We start from the raw sequence: 22,563 nt of genomic DNA, 5'->3' as shown, positions 1-22,563 counted from the left end.
ACTGGGTGGTTCGAACCCTGAATGCTGATTTGGTTGAAAGCCGTGGTATACCACAGGTATTACAAAACAATTATTTTTACTCATCCAATTATGTTGGTAACCATTTTATAATAACAATAAGGCACCTCAGGGGTTTACTGGCCATATATCACACCCCATCGGTCCTTATTGATTAAATATAAACTTGACACATTGGTGTCCATTTAGTTGTTTTTCTAGTTTTTAGATTCAGTTAACCATTTCTGGCACAGCTATAGTAACAGCTACAATGTGATTTTCTCAGTGTATTAATTAATATATTTCACAACAATAACTGTTGCCTTGTTTGTGCTTTTGCCTGCAGACAGAGAAACACCCCCGTATCTCACTTGCTGAAGCCCAGTGGGACAATGTGGGTTCTGGACAAGATCCGTGGGTCGGTAGAAACCACTGTACTCCGGAGGGGGGAGAATGGAGACAAGGATGGCAATACTCCAGCCTACAGCAATGTTCTCACCCCTGATAAGATCCCTGACTTCTTTATTCCCCCCAAGCTGGTCTCCTGCCCCCCAGAGCCTGAGACCCTGGACGTCGTCAAGCCCAAGGAGGGCCTTTGGCTCTCGGCCTCTGAGCAGACCATTGGCAGTAAGAAAATCTGCAGTCCTCAAAGTCCTCGTATGGTCGTCAAGCTGGCTGGGGACACCAAGAACCTGCTGAGGGCAGCAAACCGTCACATCATCCAGATAGAGAGCGCTGATGATGTGGTGGCAGGGGACACCAATGCTGACCCTCAGTCTCAGACTGCAATGTCACTGCCCTACGTCCCCAAGACCCAGACCTCCTATGGTTTTGCCACTCTGATGGAGAGCCCCCACACCCGCCGCAAGGAGTCGCTGTTTCACTGTGACCAGACCAGCCCCCTGACCTCCCCCAACTGCCAGCGGAAGGGGAAGAGCAGCGTCAGCGAGGGCAACCACCTCAACCCCCCTGTCTTCAACGCCTCTTACAACCCGTACCGCTACTTTAGTGGAGGGGAGAGTGACACCTGTTCCTCAGCTGAGTCCTCTCCCTTCAGCTCCCCGCTGCTCTCCCGCTCTGCCTCGCTGCTCAAGATCTTCACACATGAGACGCAGGCCAAGGTGGTGAAGGCCAAGAGCAAGTTTGCCCGCCACAGCTCCTTATCCACAGACGAGTGCAGCTCGGCCGAGCCCAGTCCCAATGTGCCGCGACGTCTCCACTCCCCTTCCCTCCACGGTAGTGGGCCGTCGGACCGTGAGCACACCATTAACCTGCAGAATGGCGGCAGGGTGAGGCTAAGCGCCGACTACGATGCAGGCACAGCCCGCCTGCGCATCCGTGTTCTGGCTGCCGAAGAGCTATACGACAAGGTGTACGACATCAAGAGCATCAACTGCTGCGTGTCGCTGTACCTGAACCCTGGCAAGCTGCAGAAACAGAGGAGCACTATCATCAAGAACAGCCGGAATCCTGTGTTCAATGAGGACTTCTTCTTTGACTCTGTGACCTCCGTGCAGGTGAAGAACCTGGCAGTGAAGATCAAGGTGGTGAATAAGGGCACCAGCCTGAAGAGAGACACTCTGCTCGGGGAGAGAGAGATCCCTCTGGAGAAGCTGATCCATGACCTCTAGATTTGTCCTGGAGATACAGAACAGAACTTTGACTGACACTGAATGAGACTATGAATGATAAAGTGCATGAATGGAAGAGATATAGTTGGGATTGATGTTTGCTTGGTGCCCCACAGAGAACTGTCTGAAAGGAGCAGTTCATTTATAGTCACTGACTGTTTGGTCTGGTCTAGCAGCTCGTCTCTTAGCTGGTCACCTCCTCAACCTTCTGTTCCCTGAGCCTGCAGCCCTGCACAGCCCAACTTCCAGATCATGTGGTGGACAATCAAATATGGCACAGGTCAAAAGACACCTGCGCATTTGATTGACTCACTTTTTGTGCTCTCTTGATCTCAACGTTTTATGTTGCATAGTTGTAACTTAATGCGACTCATCCTCAGACGATTCAGTGTTAATTCAGTTCACCACTACAACACTTTTATGGATCAGTGGGTCTACTATATCCTGATTGTTGTTGCCATCTACAGTACCACCTGGAGGGAGGACCAATCTGTGGTGTGACCACAATGTCCCAAACCTGGAGGATAGAGATCAGACATCCCCGTATGCATCCTCATCCGCTTGGCATGAATATGTAAATACAGTTATACATTAGCAGTTTGTACATCAGTTTCATAACACTCACAAACCATAGAGAGAGGGAGAATGCATGTCATTTTAAAGGGTGTTTACCAAGTGGTTGAACTTGATTTTATACATAAATGTGGTATTTGTGTGAGACATGACTCAGTATGGTGTATGTGTGATACAAGATACAACATTATGACTTGTTTGTTAATTGTCTATTATGTACTGCTCTCTGCTGGAGAGTGAATGATTGGCAACCCCCCTGTGTAGACAAGCCACCAGATGAGTAGACTGAGAAAGGCAAAAAAAAAAAAAACAGTAACACAACAATATTTAAGGATAGTATTCTATTCTCTATTATATCCTTCTATTCTTTGAAGGATAGTCTTCTATTCTCTGCATGTGCTCTGCTGTCCTTTAAAATGAATTAGAATAAATGTGGTCTGATTGCAATTTCAAGTAGGAGACGGAGGTTGTTTCTGAAGATGGATAAAGGCTCAACACATCGATCAGTCGTTGAGATATGTAGTCATTTAACCATGTCAGACATCACTGTTTTACAGTATGTAGCCAGTGTTTCTGTGGGTTACATTCCTGTTCGAACCTCGACTATACAAAAGCTCTCCCCAACACCATTGCTTTTCTCCAAGCTTATACTTTATAAAACTCTTGTTGCTGTATGTGTGATCATTTTGTTATTGTGAAAAATCAGTATGATACTATAAAATAATTTGTTTGTGGGTGTTTATACTATCTATACCTGCTGTACATGGGAGTGTGCTCACTGAATTATAACCAATCCCTTTTTTGGCTTACATCAGCATGACTAAGAAACATCAATATTGTCAGTAGATTTGATAAAACTTAATTTTAGTAGACCGAGTCAAAATGTAAGTGCATTTATGATGAAAATTAATTTAAGTCAAAAAGTGGGTAGTATATTTTTGGGACTGCCGAACAAGGCCTATTTTTGTAATTGATTGTCTTTTCTAGTTTCTCATATACAGGACCAGTCTAAAATTTGGACACCTACTCATTCAAGGGTTGTTATTTATTTGTACTATTTTCTACATTGTAGAATAATAGTGAAGACATCAACTATGAAATAACACATATGAGGTTGGGAGATTTTGGAGGCCAGGTCCTCTGATGCAGCACTCCATCACTCTCCTTCTTGGTCAAATAGCCCTTACACAGCCTGGAGGTGTGCTGGGTCATTGTCCTATTGAAAAACAAATGATGGTGTATCACTGCAGAATGCTGTGGTAGCCATGCTGGTTAAGGGAGCCTTGAATTCTAAATAAGTCACAGACAGTGTCACCAGCAAAGCACCCCCACACCATCATACCGTTTTTCGGATGGGACGCTAAACAGGTGTCCTGACTCTCTGTGGTCATTAAAGATCCCATAGCACTTATCGTAAGAGTAGGGGTGTTAATCCCGGTGTCCTGGCTAAATTACTAAACTGTCCCTCATACCATCATGGTCACCTAATCATCCCTAGCTTACTATTGGCTCATTCATCCTCCTCTCCCCTGTAACTATTCCCCAGGCCGTTGCTGTAAATGAGAATGTGTTCTCAGTCAACTTACCTGGTAAAATAACGGAAAAATAAATAAATAAATAAATAAATCTTCCTCCATGCTTCACGGTGGGAACCACACATGCGGAAATCATCTGTTCACCTTCTCTGTATCACACAAAGACAAGGCGTTTGGAAGCAAAAATCTCACATTTGGACTCATCAGACCAAGGACAGATTTCCACCGGTCTAATGTCCATTGCTCGTGTTTCTTGACCCAAGCAAGTCTCTTCTTCTTATTGTTGTCCTTTAGTAGTGGTTTCTTTGCAGCAATTCGATCATAAAAGCCTGATTCACGCAGTCTCAGTCTCCTCTGAACAGTTGATGTTGAGATGTGTCTGTTACTTGAACTCTGTGAAGCATTTATTTGGGCTGCAATTTCTGAGGCTGGTAACTCTAATAAACTTATGCTCTACAGCAGAGGTAACTCTGGGTCTTCCTTTCTCATGAGAGCCAGTTTCATCATATTGCTTGGTGGTTTTTGCGACTGCACCTGAAGAAACCTTTAATGTTCTTGAAATGTTCCATATTGACTGACCTTCATGTTTTAAAGTAATGATGGACTGGCATTTCTCTTTGTTTATTCTAGCTGTTGTTGCCATAATATGGACTTGTTCTTTAAGAAATAGGGCTATCTTCTATATACCCCCCTACCTTGTCACAACACAACTGATTGGCTCAAACACAAAGAAGGAAAGACGTTCCAGAAATGAACTTTTAACAAGGCATACCTGTTAATTGAAATGCGTTCCAGGTGACTACCTCATGAAGATGGTTGAGAGAATACCAAGAGTGTGCAAAGCTGTCATCAAGGCAAAGGATGGCTACTTTGAAGAATCTCAAATATACAATATTTTTTGATTTGTTTAACACTTTACTACATGATTCCATATGTGCTATTTCATAGTTTATTATTCTACAATGTAGAAAGTAGTGAGTAGGTGTATCCAAACTTTTGACTGGTACTATATATAAAACCAGCCCAATGTACATTTGAACTAGGAACAATTCTCCAGACAAATTCAATCTGTGCTGCTAGCTATTTCACTGAACAGGCTAGATATGCAATGAAAAAAGATATTCAACCATATTCAATAAGCTTTTTCACCATGACTGTGTTTTCAGGCATGGGCGTCAGTTATGATTGAGCTATTTCCAGTTAGGCTATGCTTTCAAGTATTTTAAATGCTTTGGCATACAGCTTTGGCCAGACTTCCTTGCTGATTATCTTATATACCAACCACAGGGTTAATTATCCTGGTTGAATACACAGAAAACATATATCACTCTTACTAATGAGGCTGGCTAATGGTGCCCATGTGTGTCGTGGAATGGGATGCCAGTGAGGGGGCTTACTGTCAGCTAAATAATGAATACATATATGCACCAGAAAAGTGCAGGTGATTCTGATTGGCAATGTCACACAGTCACACAGTATGAAATGAATACAGCACTTTTAGATCTGAGCACCTCGTCCAAATTAATCTGATTTCTAAAAGTGGAACAATACCCACTGTCCTCTAGTCCAGAGGTGTCTAACTCATTCCACGGAGGACCTTGTGGCAGAGTGTTTTTCGTTTTTCCCTTTCAATTAAGACCTAGACAACCGGCCTACCGGGTGGCGCAGTGCTCTAGGGCACTGCATCGCAGTGCTAGCTGTCCTACCAGAGACTCTGGGTTCAATCCCAGGCTCTGTCGCAGCCGGCTGCAACCGGGAGGTCCAGGTCCGGGTTAGGGAGGGTTTGGCCGGTAGGCAAATCCTTGTCTCATCGTGCACTAGTGACTCCTGTGGCGGGCCGGGCGCAGTGCACGCTAACCAGGTGCATGGTGTTTCCTCCGACATATTGGTGCGGCTGGCTGAAAGCAGTGCGGATTGGGTTGTGTTTCGGAGGACGCATGGCTTTCGACCTTCGTCTCTCCCGAGCCCGTATGGGAGTTGTAGCGATGAGACAAGATGGTAACTACTAACAATTGGATACCAAGAAAAAGTGGGTAATTTTTTTTATTTTTATACATTTTTTTTTTTAAAAGACCTAGACAACCAGGCAATTTGTGACCTTAACTCATCAATCATGTACAATGGAGGAGCGAAAACCCGCAGACACTGGGCCCTCCATGGAATGAGTCTATGTGGGGTTTCCCCTTCTGATTAAGGGAAGCTTAATGTCTATTATGAGTGCAGAAAACCTGCAAATGTATAATGTACAGGTAATTGCCAAAACTAAGGAAACACCAACCATAAAGTGTCTTAACAGGGCGTTGGGCCACTACGAGCCACCAGAAAAGCTCCAATGCACCTGGAACTCTAATTGAGGGATGTGACACCATTCTTCCACAAGAAATTCCATAACTTGGTGTTTTGTTGATGGTGAAAAATGCTGTCTCAAAATCTCCCATAAGTGTTCAATTGGGTTGCGAAATCGAATGACTGACAAACACACACACACACACACACACACACAAAAAAAGTTAGACCATCAACATTTTAAAGTTATACTCAGAAGACAATGCTTATGCAAAATAATTAAGAGAATCAATATTTATTTTAGTGATCACATATCTGTAGAGGAAATTAGATTTTTTACTTATTCTGTTTCTCAAGTCTTCCTGTCTTGACATGTTTTCAGAAAATGAAACAAGTGCAAATCCTTCATACTTGATGCCAAATTCTTAAATTTTGTTGTCAAGGTGTTAGATAAAGGATGGATGCTGGTTTGTTACTATCTACAGTGTTGTTATTGTTGGTGTGGGTGCTTAGTATTGTCATCACAGTATAAAAGACCTAAGGGACACCTGTGGGTTTTCCTGACTGTTCCTCAAACTGTGTTTATATAGACTACATTGCCAAAAGTATGTGGACACCTGCTCGTCGAACATCTCATTTCCAAAATTATTGGCATTAATATGGATTTGGTACCCCCTTTGCTGCTATAAAAGCCTCCACTCTTCTGGGAAGGCTTTCCACTAGATGATGGAACATTGCTGTGGGGATATGCTTCCATTCAGCCACAAGAGCATTAGTGAGGTCAGGCACTGATGTTGGGTGATTAGGCTCAGCTCGCAGTCCGCGATCCAATTCATCCCAATGGTGTTCGATGGGGTTGAGGTCAGGGCTCTGTACAGGCCAATCAAATTCTTCCACATCGATCTCGACAAACCATTACTTTGTGCACAGGGGCATTGTCATGCTGAAACAGATTCCCTCTGTTGCCACAAAGTTGGAAGCACAGAATTGTCTAGAATGTCATTGTATGCTGCAGCGTTAAGATCTCCCTTCACTGGAACTAAGGGGCCTAGCCGGAACCATGAAGAACAGCCGCAAACCATTATTCATCCACCACCAAACTTTACAGTTGGCACTATGCATTCGGGCAGGTAGCTTTCTCCTGGCATCCGCCAAACCCAGATTTGTCCATCGGACTGCCAGATGGTGAAGCGTGATTCATCACTCCAGAGAACATGTTTCCACTGCTCCAGAGTCCAATGGTGGTTTTTTACGCGTCACACGCTTCAGCACTCAGCGGTCCAAATCTGTAAGCTTGAGTGGCCTACTTCTTTGCGGCTGAGCCATTGTTTCTCCTAGACGGTTTCCACTTCACAATAACAGCACTTACAGTTGAGTGGGGCAGCTCTAGCCAGGCAGAAATTTGACCAACTGACTTGTTGGAAAGGTGGCATCCTATGACGGTGCCAAGTTGAAAGTCACTGAGCTCTTCAGTAAGGTGTAAGGCTATTCTACTGCCAATGTTTGTCTATGGAGATTGCATGGATATGTGCTAGATTTTATATACCTGTCAGTAACGGGAGTGGCTGAAATAGCCACATTCACTCATTTGGGGTGTCCACTTACTTTTGTATATATAGTGTAAGTATGAGTATGAAATGCCTTGATTAAAAGTACATTTATGGTAGATTTGGCATGTCATCATGACTTTTTAAATATATTTTTTTTACCCCCCAATTTCATGGTGTCTAATTTGTAGTTACAGTCTTGTCTCATCGCTGCAACTCCCGTACAGACTTGGGAGAGGCGTGTGTCCTCCGAAACCCAGCCCAAACTGCTTCTTGACACAATGCCCACTTAACCAGCCACCCCAATGTGTCGGAGGAAAGACCATACGCCTGGAGTCGCTAGTGCGTGATGGGACATCCCTGCCGGCTAAACCCTCCCCTAATACAAAAGACGCTGGGCCAATTGTGTGCCGCCTTGTGGGTCTCCCGGTCACGACAGAGGCTGGACTCAAACCCAGAATCTCTAGTAGCACAGCTAGCACTGTGATGCAGTGCCTTAGACCACTGCGCCACTCAGGAAGCCATGTCATCATTACTACTTTTTTGACATAATCATGTTATACAAATCAGTGCTATAGCAGTGACCTTCTCACATCAAGTTAATATTCAGATATGATACAACAATGATCCTTAGTGTGCTAGTCAGAATAATAAATTACTTACAATTATTTCCTATAGAGTCCCATAGTTGCTAGTGGCACATGGCTATTATCTCCATATCATTTTAGGCCTCTGGTTAAGAATACGTCTTCTGTGTGAATCACTAAAAGGCACCTAATCAGAGCAGCTTCTGATGAAACAGCAGTCATTACAGCAGCTATCTGATCCACAGTTGCTAAGGGTCAGTTCAATTACTGCAGTCACCCACTGTCAGGTTTCTATCACATGAACTCATTGAGTCAATTATACTGGCTTGTGCAAAGGAAACTGAGTCTGCAATGTCTTATCCCTTACCTTAAAAGATGGATTTTGCTGGAGTCCCAGTCACCTCAGACTGTGATTCTACACATTTATCAGATGGAACCCTTACAAAATATTATTGCAGTTTTGAAACTGCAGTAACTGGAGTCAACTGTGATATTTTGGACACAGAAATGGCAGTTTACTGCAGTTATACTGCACTCTGACTGCAATCTTTTTTCGTAAGGGAAGGCGTAAGTTCAAACAACATGTGGAGCTAATGTTCACGTGTCCTCTGAAGGAAAGAGGAGAGGATGACACACCCTGATCTGTTTCACCTGTCTTTCACCTGTCTTGTGCTTGTCTCCACCCCCCACCAGGTGTCTCCCATTTGTCCCCATTATCTTCTGTGTAATTAATTATACCTGCGTTTTCTGTTTGTCTGTTGGCAGTTCGTCTTGTCCTGTCAAGTCCTACCAGCGTGTTCCCGTGTTCCTGTGCTCTAGTTTTGTCCTGAACCTGTGCTGACCCTGATCCTGCCCGCCGTCCTGTACCTGCCTGACTCTGATTTAGATGATGACTCTTTGCTTGGATTGACTTACCTTTCGCCTGCCCCTTGTACTATAATAAACTTGAAGCCTGTGTCCGGATAGCACGAACTGGCCATGACTGACCCAGCAGACTCGGACCAGCTCCGCAACGCCGTCTCCTCCCAAGGAGCCACCATTGGTAGACACGAGGAGTTACTTCAGTGTCTTATGGAAGGATTCCAGACCTTGGCAGAACGCCATGACCGTGCCTTCAATACATTGCTGGAGCAATTCCGCAGATTGTCTGTTAGGGAGCCCACCACTATAATAACCCCCCAGAGTGTCAGTTACCCCGCTACCAGCGCCACTTCTCCCCAATCTACCCAGGCTTCCCCGAACCCCGCACACCTCCTCCGGAGCGCTATGCTGGCGATCCAGGATCCTGCCGGGCGTTTCTCTCCCAGTGTTCTCTCATCTTTGAGCTGCAGCCCTCTTCTTTTCACGCGGATTGCTCAAGGATAGCGTACTTGATAACACTTATGTCTGGGAGGGCTCTCACTTGGGCTATGGCGGTGTGGGAGCAACAATCCACCGTTTTTCTCAGTCTGGAGGAGGTTGTGGCGGAGGTACGTAAAGTGTTAGATTTTCAGTTTTCCAGGAGAGAGGCCGCTCATAAGCTGCACCAATGACATCAGGACACCCGTAGTGTGGCAGACTAGGCAGTGGATTTTCACACGTTGGTGGCTGAGAGTGCCTGAAACCCGGAGGCCCTGTTCGACGCGTTCCTTCACGGATTATCGGAGGTGATTAAAGACGAGCTCACAGCCCGGGAGCTGCCCATGGACCTCAACTCCCTCATAGCCTTGACCATCTGGATCGATGGGCGGCTATGGGAATGTAGGAGGGAGAGGGAGTCTGTTCTGTCGCCCTGAATTTCCACCTCGCCTCTGAGAAATCAAGGAAATCCCTGAAATCCACATTTCCGAGTGGATCCGATGTCACCCGAGTTCTCTTGGAAATCACTGAGGGCTGTCGAATCGACTCCTCCGGAGCCCATGCATCTAGGCAGGTCTAGATGGTCTCCTGATGAGTGCTTATGCAGACTAAACACCAAGAGCTCTCTGTATTGTGGAGCTACGGGGTATTTCTTACCGACCTGTCTATTAAATGACCAGGCTCATCAAGTAGTTACAAGTGTGCTGGTGAGCCCTACAGGGAGTTACCCCTATCCATGCTATCCTGTTGTGTGGTGACCAGTCCAAATCTCTCCAGGTGCTCATTGACTCTGGGTCTGACGAGAGCTTTATGGACGCTACCCTTGTGTTGGAGCTGAGAATCTCCAAACAACCCCTGTCCATTCCCATGGATGTCAGAGTGCTGGATGGGCGCTCTATTGGCAGAGTCACCAACACTACGTTTCCCATTAACCTGAGAGTGTCAGGTAATCGCAGTGAGCCTCTGCAGTTCCTGCCCATTGAATCCCCTCATGCACCCATAGTTTTGGGGTTTTCATGGCTCCAGAGGCACAATCCTCCAATCGACTACTGGTTCGATCATGGGTTGGAGCCCGTTCTGCTATGCACATTGTCTGAAGTCGGCGCAGCATGCCCCAGGACAACTTCCTGCAGCTTGGGAGAAGTCTCGGATCTCTCCGCCATTCCCGTGGAGTACCAGTTACTCCAGTTACCAATTACTCCCACACTACATCTCTCCCTCCATATCAACCCTACGACTGCACTATCGACCTTCTCACGGGTACTACACCGCTTTGGGGGTGGCTTTATGCCCCGTCGGATCCGGAGACAAAGACCAAGGAGAGGTACATTGAGGATTCTCTTGTGGCAGGGAGTATTCTTCCATCTGCCTCCCCTTCCGGTGCAGGGTTCTTCTTTGTGGAGAAGAAGGACAAAACCCTGCACCCGTGTATCAACTACCGGGGCCTAAATGACATCACAGTTAAAAACGTTAACCTCTACCACTCATCTACTCGGCTTTTGAGACTTTCCAGGGGGCGACGATCTTCTCTAAGTTGGACCTTCAGTACGCCTACCTTGTGGTTTGGATACGGGCTGGAGACGAATGGAAAAAAGCTTTTAACATGGCTAGCGGGCACTATGAGTACCTTGTTATGCCATTCGGACTGACCAATGCTCCCGCAGTGTTCCAGGCCCTGGTCAACAATGTGCTCTGTGATACGTTGAACCAGTCCATGTTTGTCCCGGACTCTGTCCATTCCCCGGTCCTGGAATGGGCTCATTACTCAGGATTTGCCTGCCATCCTGGCTCCCGTTGGACCCTAGCCTTCATACAACAATGCTTTTGGTGGCCCACCATGGTTCCTGACGTCTCCGCGTTCATTGCCACCTGCACTGTGTGTGCTCAGAATAAGACTGTGGCAAGCTCTGGCTGGCCTCCTCCAACCACTCCCTGTTCCTCACCGAGCTTGGTCTCATATATCCCTGGACTTCATCACTGGCCTCCCTCCATCAGATGGCAACACCACTATCCTACGGCGGTGGATAGGTTTTCCAAAGCCACCATTTTCATTCCCCTTCCCTAGTTACCCAGCCAAGGAGACAGCCCAGCTCATTGTGCAGCACATCTTTTGGTGGACATGGTCCCCGATCGCTGTCCTCAGTTCTCGTCCCGGTTCTGGACAGTGTTCTGCACCCTCATTGGGTAGTCGGCAAGCCTCTCCACTGGTTTTCGCCCCAGTCTAACTGCCATCCAGTCGGAGCAAACCAATCAGAACCTGGAAACTGCTCTTCGTTGTCTCGTCTTCACCAACCCCACGATGCGGAGCCAGCAATTTGTGTGGGTGGAATACGCCTGCAACACCCTTCCCTGCTCGGCCACTGGTCTCGCGCCTTTCAAGTGTTCCATGGGATATTAGCCCCTGCTCTTCCCTGAGCAAAAGGAAGAGGTCAGCATACCCTCGGCCCAGATGTTCGTCTGCTGCTGTTGCCGTACCTGGAAGAGAGCCCGGCCTGCTCTTCTCAAGACCACCTCCAGGTATCGGCAACAGGCTGACCGCCACCGGACCCCTGCTCCCCACTATCGTCTCGGGCAGAGTGCATGGCTGTTCACTCGAGATCAACCCCTCCGGGTGGAGTTCCGCAAGCTTTCCCCCCGTTTTATCGGCCCTTTCCCCATCTCTAAGGTCCTTAGCTCCTCTGCTGTTCGCCTTCTGTTGCCCCGCACTCTCCGTATACATCCCACTTTTCATTTATCTAGAATTAAACCCCTGTCACACTACTCTTTGTTTCCTCATCCTGACCGCCACTATGGTGTCTATTTGAGTTAACAAAAATGTTCCTTTGAAATTGTGTGCTACAATTGCAACCACATCTGAATGATTAGTCCTGTGGGCCAAGAAAATGTTACTGCCTCAGATTTTACCTAAAATTATAGTCCTCTTTGCATGAATGTGTTTCTTGACTGAATACAAGATTTGCGTTGCAGTCCTTACAACAAAAACAAAAGCTTTCCTCTTCAAAAGGTTTCGTATCCCCCTGGCATTGATTGACAAACTTCAAGTCCATGTAAACAAAAGAGAAAGGAAAATCCTATGCAATCTCAACTCTACCCTCTCTATAAAAAAAGATGCCTCATATATGTATTAACAAAAAAGTCTTGTGAACCATAACACCACAATTCAAAACTAGAACACTCAATTTGTTGTGGGGAAGGGGCTACCTTGTTAGCCTAACGGCAGAGCAAATCACCCCGGTCAAAATAATTTTACTTTGTCGAAAAAGGCTCTGATTCCCCTGTAGTATCCACCCTTTCCTTGATTTCAGGCCTGTTGGACCAGAGGCCACAACTTTGCCTTTGCTGCCCTGTCTGCTGCAGTCAGGTCCTCACCGAATCTAAATTTTCTCTCTTTCAGAAAAGTGCTTTCTTTTGCTTCCTTCCAAACTGCATCTCTCGCTGTGCAGAAAGCAAACTAGATGATAATTGAACGGCTGCCGATGTTTATGTCCAATGGCCGATGAGCACTGATATGTTTTATCTTTAATTTCTCTTAATAATTTATCTTCATATAAAGAGGATTGAAAAGGATTTATCAGTAGTTTGTTGACTTGATTCATGATGATGACTGCTAGCTAAGATTTTGAAAGTATGATGTTGACATGATCAGTCCAATCAAAGCTATGGTAGATATAACGTGATTTGACATCATTTTATCTGTGGCCAATGAACTTGAGCTGTCTTGGATGGCCACTTCTAATGTAACTCTATGGCAACACCCAAGGGGCTTGAATTCTCTAACTCTACCCATCGATTTTGCGGTGATGTAGTGTCCCATTAGTGACAGAACACTGCGCCAATCATGGCGCAACTGGAGAACATTACCATCCCCTACTCTCCGTATTTTCCACTGGCTGCCCCACCACCACAGAAAGCACTGAGCTAGGCTGAAACATCTGCATTTTGGAGCTGCCTTACTCAAGAAAGCAAAAAAGACACCATGTTTGTAGACTGCTTAATTAACTTAATGTTTTATTTTGACATTGTTTGCAAACTGACACGTGACACGTATTAATGCCAATATATCATGCAAAATAGGCACAATATATATTTTTTATTATTATTTTTAGCTAAACAGGTGGGGCTCAATTACAGGTCGCCACTGTTTACACATGAACACTTACCAAGGCTGAATCAAAAGTACTGACAACCTATTACGATCTTTTTGAAGCATATGTTGTGCCAAAGACCAATACGATTTTCACTTGGTACAAATTCCAAGAGAAAGTACAGGGAGCTAGCGAATCGTTTGAACATTTTGTGACTGAAAGACTGATTATGCGAACAAGGACGAGATGTTCAGGGACCGTATTGTATTTGGAATACACTTTTGAATGTTGTGTCTGAGCTAACGCAGGACAAAGCTATCGACATAGCAAAGGCTCAGATGAAAACCATTTTGTGCGGCAGCACGAGCGCATATGTGAACAAGCAGTGCAAGCAGTCAGGCAGAAATCAAAGCAGCTAGCCTCGAACTACGCCCATCTTCCGGCTAGTCGAAGAGATTCCATCAAGCAATCCCTGGGCTTCAATTACCTCTTGTCAATTGACCTGGACCCTTTGCTGCCGACCCAGAGCCTCGCCGATCCATCACCAGTTAGCCTGGAGCTAGCCTCGAGCTAGGCCCTTCTCCCGGATAGCCGAAGAATTTCCATCAGATAATTCCTGGGCTTCAATACCTCTTCTGCCGTTTGGCCTGGACCCTTTGCTGCCGTCATGGCCCCGCCGATCCATCACGACTGGTCTGCCGACATAACCGTCCGAGGGGGTTTCAGACTCTCCCGTTGCAATGTCCCACAGAGGCCCATCTGCTAGCCTGCTGCTAGCCCTGGCCTGCTTGCTAACCTGAATCGCTGTGCCTCCAGCTCGCCTAGCTACTCACTGGACCCTATGATCACTCGGCTACACATGCCTCTCCCTAATGTCAATATTCCTTGTCTATTGCTGTTTTAGTTAGTACTTTTTTGTCTTATTTCAGTGTTGAGCCTCCAGCCCTGCTCAATATGACTTAGCTAGCCCTTATGTTCCACCCTCCACACATGCGGTGACTGCACCTGGCTTAAATGGTGCTTATACCCTGGACACCATATGTGAATTGATCGCCCCCCATCTATCTTCAGAGTTCGTACTGTTAGGTGACCTAAACTGGGACATGCACCCCGGCCATCCTACAATCTAAGCTCGATGCCCTCAATCTCACACAAATCATCAAGGAACCTACTGTTTCAGTATGATATGTTGGATAAATCCCTACACGCGGAGTCCGGGGAACAGCCCGGCTAGTCGATTACCTATCAACTAGACTCCGTAACACCTACCAGGTACAACCCTAAATCCGTAACCATGGGCACCCTCTTAGATATCATCCTGACCAACCTGCCCTCTAAATCCACCTCTGCTGTCTTCAACCAAGATCTCAGTGATCACTGCCTCATTGCCTGCGTGTGTACTGGGTCCGTGGTCAAACGACCACCCCTCATCACTGTCAAACGCTCCCTAAAACACTTCTGCGAGCAGGCCTTTCTAATTGACCTGGCCCTGGTATCCTGGAAGGATATTGACCTCATCCCGTCAGTAGAGGATGCCTGGTTGCTCTTCAAAAGTGCTTTCCTCTCCATCTTAAATCAGCAAGCCCCATTCAAAAAATGTAGAACTAAGAAGAGATATAGCCCTTGGTTCACCCCAGACTTGACTGCCCTTGACCAGCACAAAAAACATCCTGTGGCATTCTGCATTAGCATCAAATAGCCCCCGCGATATGCAACTTTTCAGGGAAGTCAGGAACCAATATACTCAGTCAGTTAGGAAAGCTAAGGCTAGCTTTTTCAAACAGAAATTTGCTTCCTGTAGCACTAATTCCAACAAGTTTTGGGACACTGTAAAGTCCATGGAGAATAAGAGCACCTCCTCCCAGCTGCCCACTGCACTGAGGATAGGAAACACTGTCACCACCGATCAATCTACGACAATCGATAAATTCAATAAGCAATAAATTCAATAACCCCCCCCCCAGTACTGTGCAGCCTTCTTCATCGACCTGGCCAAGGCTTTTGTCAATCGCTGCATTCTTATCGGCAGACTCAACAGCCTTGGTTTCTCAAATGACTGCCTTGCCTGGTTCACAAACTACTTCTCAGATAGAGTTCAGTGTGACAAATCGGAGGGCTTGTTGTCCAGACCTCTGTCAGTCTCTATGGGGGGTGCCGCAGGGTTCAATTCTCGGGCTGACTCTTTTCTCTCTATACAATGATGTCGCTCTTGCTGCTGGTGATTCTCTGATCCACCTCTACGCAGACGACACCATTCTGCATACATCTGGCCCTTCTTTGGACACTGTGTTAACAAACTTCCAAATGAGCTTCAATGCCATACAACACTCCTTCCGTGGCCTCCAACTACTTTTAAATGCTAGTAAAACTAAGTGCATGCTCTTCAACCGATCGCTGCCCGCACCCTCCCGACTAGCATCACTACTCTGACCTAGTATATGTGGACAACTACAAATACCTAGGTGTCTGGCTAGACTGTAAACTATCCTTCCAGACTCACATTAAGCATCTTCAATCCAAAATTACATCTAGAATTGGCTTCCTATTTCAAGACAAAGACTTCTTCACTCATGCCGCCAAACATACCCTTGTAAAACTGACTATCCTACCGATCCTTGACTTCGGTGATGTCATTGACAAAATAGCCCCGAATACTCAGAAAGACTACATCCAGTTATCACAGTGCCATCCGTTTTATCACCAAAGCCTCTTATACTACCCACCACTGCGACCTATATGCTCTCGTTGGCTAGCCCTCACTACATATAATTCACCAAAACCCACTGGCTCCAGGTAATCTCTAAGTCTTTGCTAGGTAAAGCCCTGCCTTATCTCAGCTCACTGGTCACCATAGCAACACCCACCTGTAGCACGCACTCCAGCACGTATATTGCACTGGTCAACCCCAAAGCCACTTCTTTTGGCCGCCTTTCCTTCCAGTTCTCTGCTGCCAATGACTGGAATGAACTGCAAAAATCTCTGAAGCTGGAGTCTTATATCTCCCTCTCTAACTTTAAGCATCAGCTGTCTGAGCAGCTTACCGATCACTGTACCTGTACACAGCCAATCTGTAAATAACACACCCAACTACCTCATCCCCATAGTATTACTTACCCTCTTGCTCTTTTGCACCCCAGTATCTCTACTTACACATCATCATCTGCACATCTATTACTCCAGTGATTGTAATTATTGTAATTATTTTTGCCTCTTGGGCCTATTTATGCCTACCTCCTTAATCTTCTACATTTGCACTCACTGTACATATATTTTTCTATTTTTATTTTTTTTGTGTTATTGATCGTACGTTTGTTTATGTGTAACTCTGTGTTGTTTCTGTCGCACTGCTTTGCTTTATCTTGGCCAGGTTGCAGTTGTAAATAAGAACCTGTTCTCAACTGGCCTACCTGGTTAAATAAAGGTTAAAAAATATATATATTTATATACAGTGGGGCAAAAAAGTATTTAGTCAGCCACCAATTGTGCAAGTTCTCCCACTTAAAAAGGTGGACAGGTGTCTTTTATACTGATAACAAGTTCAAACAGGTGCCATTAATACAGGTAACGAGGACAGAGGAGCCTCTTAAAGAATAAGTTACAGGTCTGTGAGAGCCAGAAATCTTGCTTGTTTGTAGGTGCCCAAATACTTATTTTCCACCATAATTTGCAAATAAATTAATAAAAAATCCTACAATGTGATTTTCTGGATTTTTTTTCTCATCTTGTCTGTCATGGTTGAAGTGTACCTATGATGAAAATTACAGGCCTCTCTCGTCTTTTTAAGTGGGAGAACTTGCACAATTGGTGGCTGACTAAATACTTTTTTGCCCCGCTGTATATATATGTTTGGACATGGACCTCATCAAGTTAGTGTTATCAGTGACAGCACCGGTGGAGACAGAGAATGTCATGTAGGAGTTTGCTGATCTTTTTACAGGAATAGAACTATTCCCAGGAGGATGTACTATTCACCTTGACCCTTATGCAACCACTGTGGTCTACCCACCAAGAAAGATTCCACTTGCTCTCTGCGCTCGTCTGAGGAAAGAGTTGGAGAGCATGGAGCAATCAGACATTGTCACCAAGGTTACAGAACCAACGGATTGGGTCAACACATTAGTAGTGGTGGAGAAACCATGCACAGGTAAGCTCAGAGTATGTCTCCACCCAAGGATATCAAACTCCCTCATTATCTGTTACCAATGCTAGATGACATCACACACAAGCTAGCTGGAGCATGCTACTTCAGTGTCATGGACGCCAGATGAGGCTACTGGGCGACTAAGCTCACAGATCCACAGAAGATCTCAGCCATAAAAGGAGATGGAAACAGTGCTTGGCATGATCAACTACTTAGCCAAGTTCGCGCCTAGCCTCGGCCAATGCACCCCCTGCGTCAGCTGCAGTCCAGTGAGTTCCTCTGGGACAAGCAACACAACTTTGTTTTCCAGAAAGTGAAAGACTTGATCACGAGAGAACCAGGACCAATTCCTGCCTACTACGACCCCAACAAAAAGCTCAGACTCCAAGTTGATGCGTCAAAGTTTGGACTATGTGCACTGCTACCGCAAGAAGAAAAGCTCATCGGCTATGCTTCCAAATCTCTCACAGACTGTGAAATTAACTACGCTAAAAAAAATGAGCTGTACGCCATTCTGTTTGGATGTAAGCGTTTCCTTCAGTAGTCTATGGACGACAAGTCATTGTGGAATTCGACCGAAATTCCTTGAGTCAATCATGAGGAAACCTCTAGCTGCAGTCCCGCTAAGGCTACAGAGAATGATCCTTCAATTACTCGGGCAAAGACATCCCAGTTACAGACACACTCTCCAGGAAGTTTCTTACCTACAAGGACAGCAGCCTGAGTGAAGGCATGGACATGCAGGTGCACACTATGTACAGTAACTTACCAGTTAATGACACAAAACTGAAGGAGATCCGAGCAGAAACAGAAAAGGACACACAACTCACCAAGCTTCATACAGGATATATGGCCTGCAGTTGAGGCTCCTCGGAGGAGGTAGGGGAGGACCATCCCCCTCAGTGAATTTCGTTTCTTTTTTTATTCTAAAACATTTAAAAGGTTTTTATTTTTTATAAAATTGTACTAAACAGATTCAGATCAACTAATAATTGTTTAAAACAAACACACTGTTTTGCAATAAGGATCTACAGTAGCCTCAACAGCACTCTGTAGGGTGGCACCATGATATAGCCGGAGAACAGCTAGCTTCCTTTCTCCTCTGGGCACATTGATTTCAAGACAAAACATAGGAGGCTCATGGTTCTCACCCCTTCCATAGACAGCCCACAGTAATTATGACAACTTCCGGAGGACGTCCTCCAACCTATCAGAGCTCTTGCAGCATGAACTGACATGTTGTCCACCCAATCAAAGGATCAGATAATGAATCAATTACTGAAAGCTACAACTAGCCAGCACTGCAGTGCATAAAATGTGGTGAGTAGTTGACTCAAAGAGAGAGAAAGACAATAGGCGAATAGTTTTCACCAAATTAATTTCTTCCAAAAGGAAGGAGAAGCTAGAGAGATTATCATTTTATTTCACTTTCAGTTTCACTTACTTAGCTAGCAAATGCAGCTAGCTAGTTTAGCCCCTGCTCAAACAGAGGGATTCTATGTTAGCTATCTGGCTATGACTATCCAATACAACCCCGGAACTCTTCCAATTCAAGGTAAGCTTTTGGTTTGACTAATTTATTGCCACCGGGGTCCGCCGGTGTAAGAGCTAAACTGCTTACTGACTGTTAATGCATGATTGTAGTGGGTTTATTAGCAATTTAGTTCTATTAGCTATGTTGACTATGATGTTACTTTAGCTAATATGATGACAATGATGTAGGCTGTGTGTAGTGGTTATGATATGGTTTTGCTTGTAAAGTTTTTTTTGCCTGGTCACATACAGTGGATGTGTTTTGCGTTGAAGTCCACAAGCGAAGGGAAAAGGTGAGAGGAGGGGAGCTCATAGATGCGAGAAGAAATACAACGTTGGTGCTATGATCAGGGGTATATTAATTTTTCTGATTCTGTTGAAAAAAAAAATCTTAAACAGAAGCAAACGGAACGAAGCAGAGATAAACATACCTGACTTTTTCCAATAGAAACTCTCCCTTGCAACTGTTGGACTAATGATTACACCCTAGATCATCTAGATGCAAGGGTGTGCAAGGTGGTATTGAATGTGTTACTATCTGTCACCTCAAATTGTTCTCTCGGCCTATGTGCACTTACTTTGTAAACTTTCATTAATAGGCTAGGTTTTAGCAAGCAACCTCACGATGGGTATATGGAAAATTTAAGTAACATGTAGCCTAAATCTATCACTGTTACATTGAACTGGGTGAATGGAATATGAATGACAGTCAAACAAAATGGTGTAATGGAAATAAGGCCATGCTCATGAAAAAAAATAATTGTCCTTCCTTATCTCAAATGGCACTGACCGCCACTGATGATCTGTGGAGAGGAGAAAATGCCCTCGGAGCGTCTCAGACTTCTGTACCAGTCTCAGAGTGGAGATTTTGATAAAGACCCATGCTGGACACATATACATGGAAAAGTGCAAACAGAGAGCACGGGACATTATGTTTTGGCCCGGAATGCGCAAACAAATAGAGGACATTGTTGGTAAATGTCCCACTTGTCTTTAACGACGCCCCTCAAACACCAAAATCCAATGTTACCTCACTGTATCCCAGACCGACCCTGGCAGGTCGTGGCAACCGATCTGTTCACCTTGTACAATGAGGACTACAGTACATCATAACAGTGGACTATTACAGCAGATACTTCGACCTCGACAAGCTTCACAGCACCACATCTGCAGCTGTGATCCACAAGCAGAAATCAGCCTTTGCCAGGCAGGGCATCGTAGACACTTTAATATCTGACAATGGGCCCTGTTACAAATCAAATGAGTTTGAATCCTTTGAAAAAACATCGGAGTTCACACATGTCACCACAAGCCCACATTACCCTCAAAGTAATGGCCTTGTTGAAAAATCTGTGCAGATTGCTATATCACTCATGGACAAAGCAAAAGCAGACAAGAGAGACCCCTACCTCAGTCTCCTTGAATACCGCAACACTACAGTTGACAACATCAAATCACCAGCCCAGCTATTGATGAACCGCAGACTTCTCTCAATCCTTCCCAGCACCAACCAGCAGCTGCAACCTGAGGTCATCAGCTACGAGGAAATGCATGCAAAAGACATCAACACCAATAGCGATACTACCAGCCAGATGACACTGAACATTTGTTAGTATCACGTCTGCACCGCATGGTGTACCGCCGCAATCGTTGTCACCTACAGAACACAAAAGACCCACACACTGACGACATGAACTGGTTGCCTGTAAGAGAACGTGATGGACTAAACACACAGGACAACATACACCATACTTACCTGCAACACCACAAGAACTGTTGACTGACACAGAAGCATGCTCAGCTTCATACCACACAATGTCAGGAAGAGAGGTCAATCCCAGAGCTGTCCTAGTCCTGTGAAATGTCAAAGGGTGTAGGCGGATCGCTGCCCTGAAAGAGTTCCAGACTGTAAACCTGTTATTGAAATGTTAACTTGAAACGCTTTGATATTTTAAATGTTTGAAATGTTGAGATGTATCATTGCTACAGTGAAAAGCTGATTTGCTGAGAAATCTTGGTTCCAGAAGTAACAGTACAGTATGTTATGTCTGTTATGTTGATGCAGTATGGAGTTGGTGCAGTATACATGGTTACTTACCTTGAGTTCAAACTACAGAGCATCTATTCAAAAGAAACCCTTGTGGCAAAATCTTGCACGGAGCACTGCCACTTTAAGAGCGCATCAGCAGTAAGGAAGGAGGAAATAAAGACAGCTCTTTCAGCTCTTTTGGGAGGAGCTCTTGTTTGGCGCGACAGTTGGTTGTGTGTGCTATGCTGCAGAAGTTTGCTTGTAAGTTGTGTATTGAGGTGGGGTGTACTAATGACATGTGGCCGAGAAGATTGTGGACATTTTTAAGTCCTTTGTATCGTGGAACACCCCCCACATTCAAACCCTCTGCACTCCTTCACTGGAAGATAATACATATTACTGCAAATCCTCTGTTGATGACTGGGTTCTTTCTTGTATGAAGTTTCTGTTCAATTGCTCTGCCATTATTATTATTATTATTATTATTATTATTATTGTATGATGTATTCTTGGTGGGGTTTCCCCTGTGTTGTGATGTGGGTTTTATAGGGTTTGTGTTCTCTATTCTACTCTTTTCCTTTCGGCATGGTTAATACTTGTCTGGCGCCCGAACAAAATCTTTCTTTACCCCTCTCTAATAAATACCGCTACACCCTTAAAAATGCAGACCTTTTTTTTAAAGAAGCGGGATGTAGTATTCATGTGTTATCATACTGAATTGTAATTGGTTGCGTTCTACCGTCATAACATACTGCGCTATGATTGATTAAGACCACCCAGGTTGTGAGGTCATTGCAGTTGATCATGGCCAGAGATGCATGAATATGCCAGTTATTGTTAGCTAATAAAGATCTACGTTTGATAAGGATCCATTTATACTGCATTTTGTTATTTTGTACAAAGTGTGCCAAACAAGACACACTGGACCTCTGTCCCCTCCTGTTTTTGATTGGCTACAGGCTGTTTCCAACCTTCCAGAAACAGCAACAGCTTTTCACCTCCATCTTGTTTCTGTTTAATTGGTAGTTTCACTTAACATATTCTGAAGTCAAACCATTCGCCTGGGAGTGTAGAACCAGTCTTGGCAGCCAAGTCAGGAGGGGGGTGAGTGGGAGTTGGTTCCAAGACTACCTGCAGGAGAAAACACCTGATTCAAAGATGGGCACAGATGGCTATTGTGATCATGGCAGATTTGTGCTTAAATGCAAGTAGAAACCAAAAAAGAGAAATTAAATAAAAATAAACGTTTTATTTTACCTTTATTTAACTAGGCAAGTCAGT

At 45.0% G+C, this 22,563-nt stretch overlaps 1 protein-coding gene across 1 annotated transcript; it reads left to right on the top strand.

Annotated features, from left to right (window-relative positions):
• Nucleotides 1-389: 389 nt before the first annotated feature.
• LOC139410161 (C2 calcium-dependent domain-containing protein 4C-like) lies at nucleotides 390-1,628 on the top strand. The gene has a single exon (XM_071155612.1). The coding sequence runs from the start codon at nucleotides 390-392 to the stop codon at nucleotides 1,626-1,628; it is 1,239 nt and encodes a 412-aa protein (XP_071011713.1).
• The last annotated feature ends 20,935 nt before the right edge of the window (nucleotides 1,629-22,563 follow it).

The sequence above is a fragment of the Oncorhynchus clarkii genome, chromosome 5 (assembly GCF_045791955.1).
Source record: "Oncorhynchus clarkii lewisi isolate Uvic-CL-2024 chromosome 5, UVic_Ocla_1.0, whole genome shotgun sequence".
Lineage (NCBI taxonomy): Eukaryota > Metazoa > Chordata > Actinopteri > Salmoniformes > Salmonidae > Oncorhynchus > Oncorhynchus clarkii.
This window is presented reverse-complemented; position numbering and strand designations above follow the sequence as displayed.

Bases quoted from the DNA above. Each gene is read 5' to 3' on its own strand.
- LOC139410161 (XM_071155612.1), top strand. From the start codon at position 390: ATGTGGGTTCTGGACAAGATCCGTGGGTCGGTAGAAACCACTGTACTC.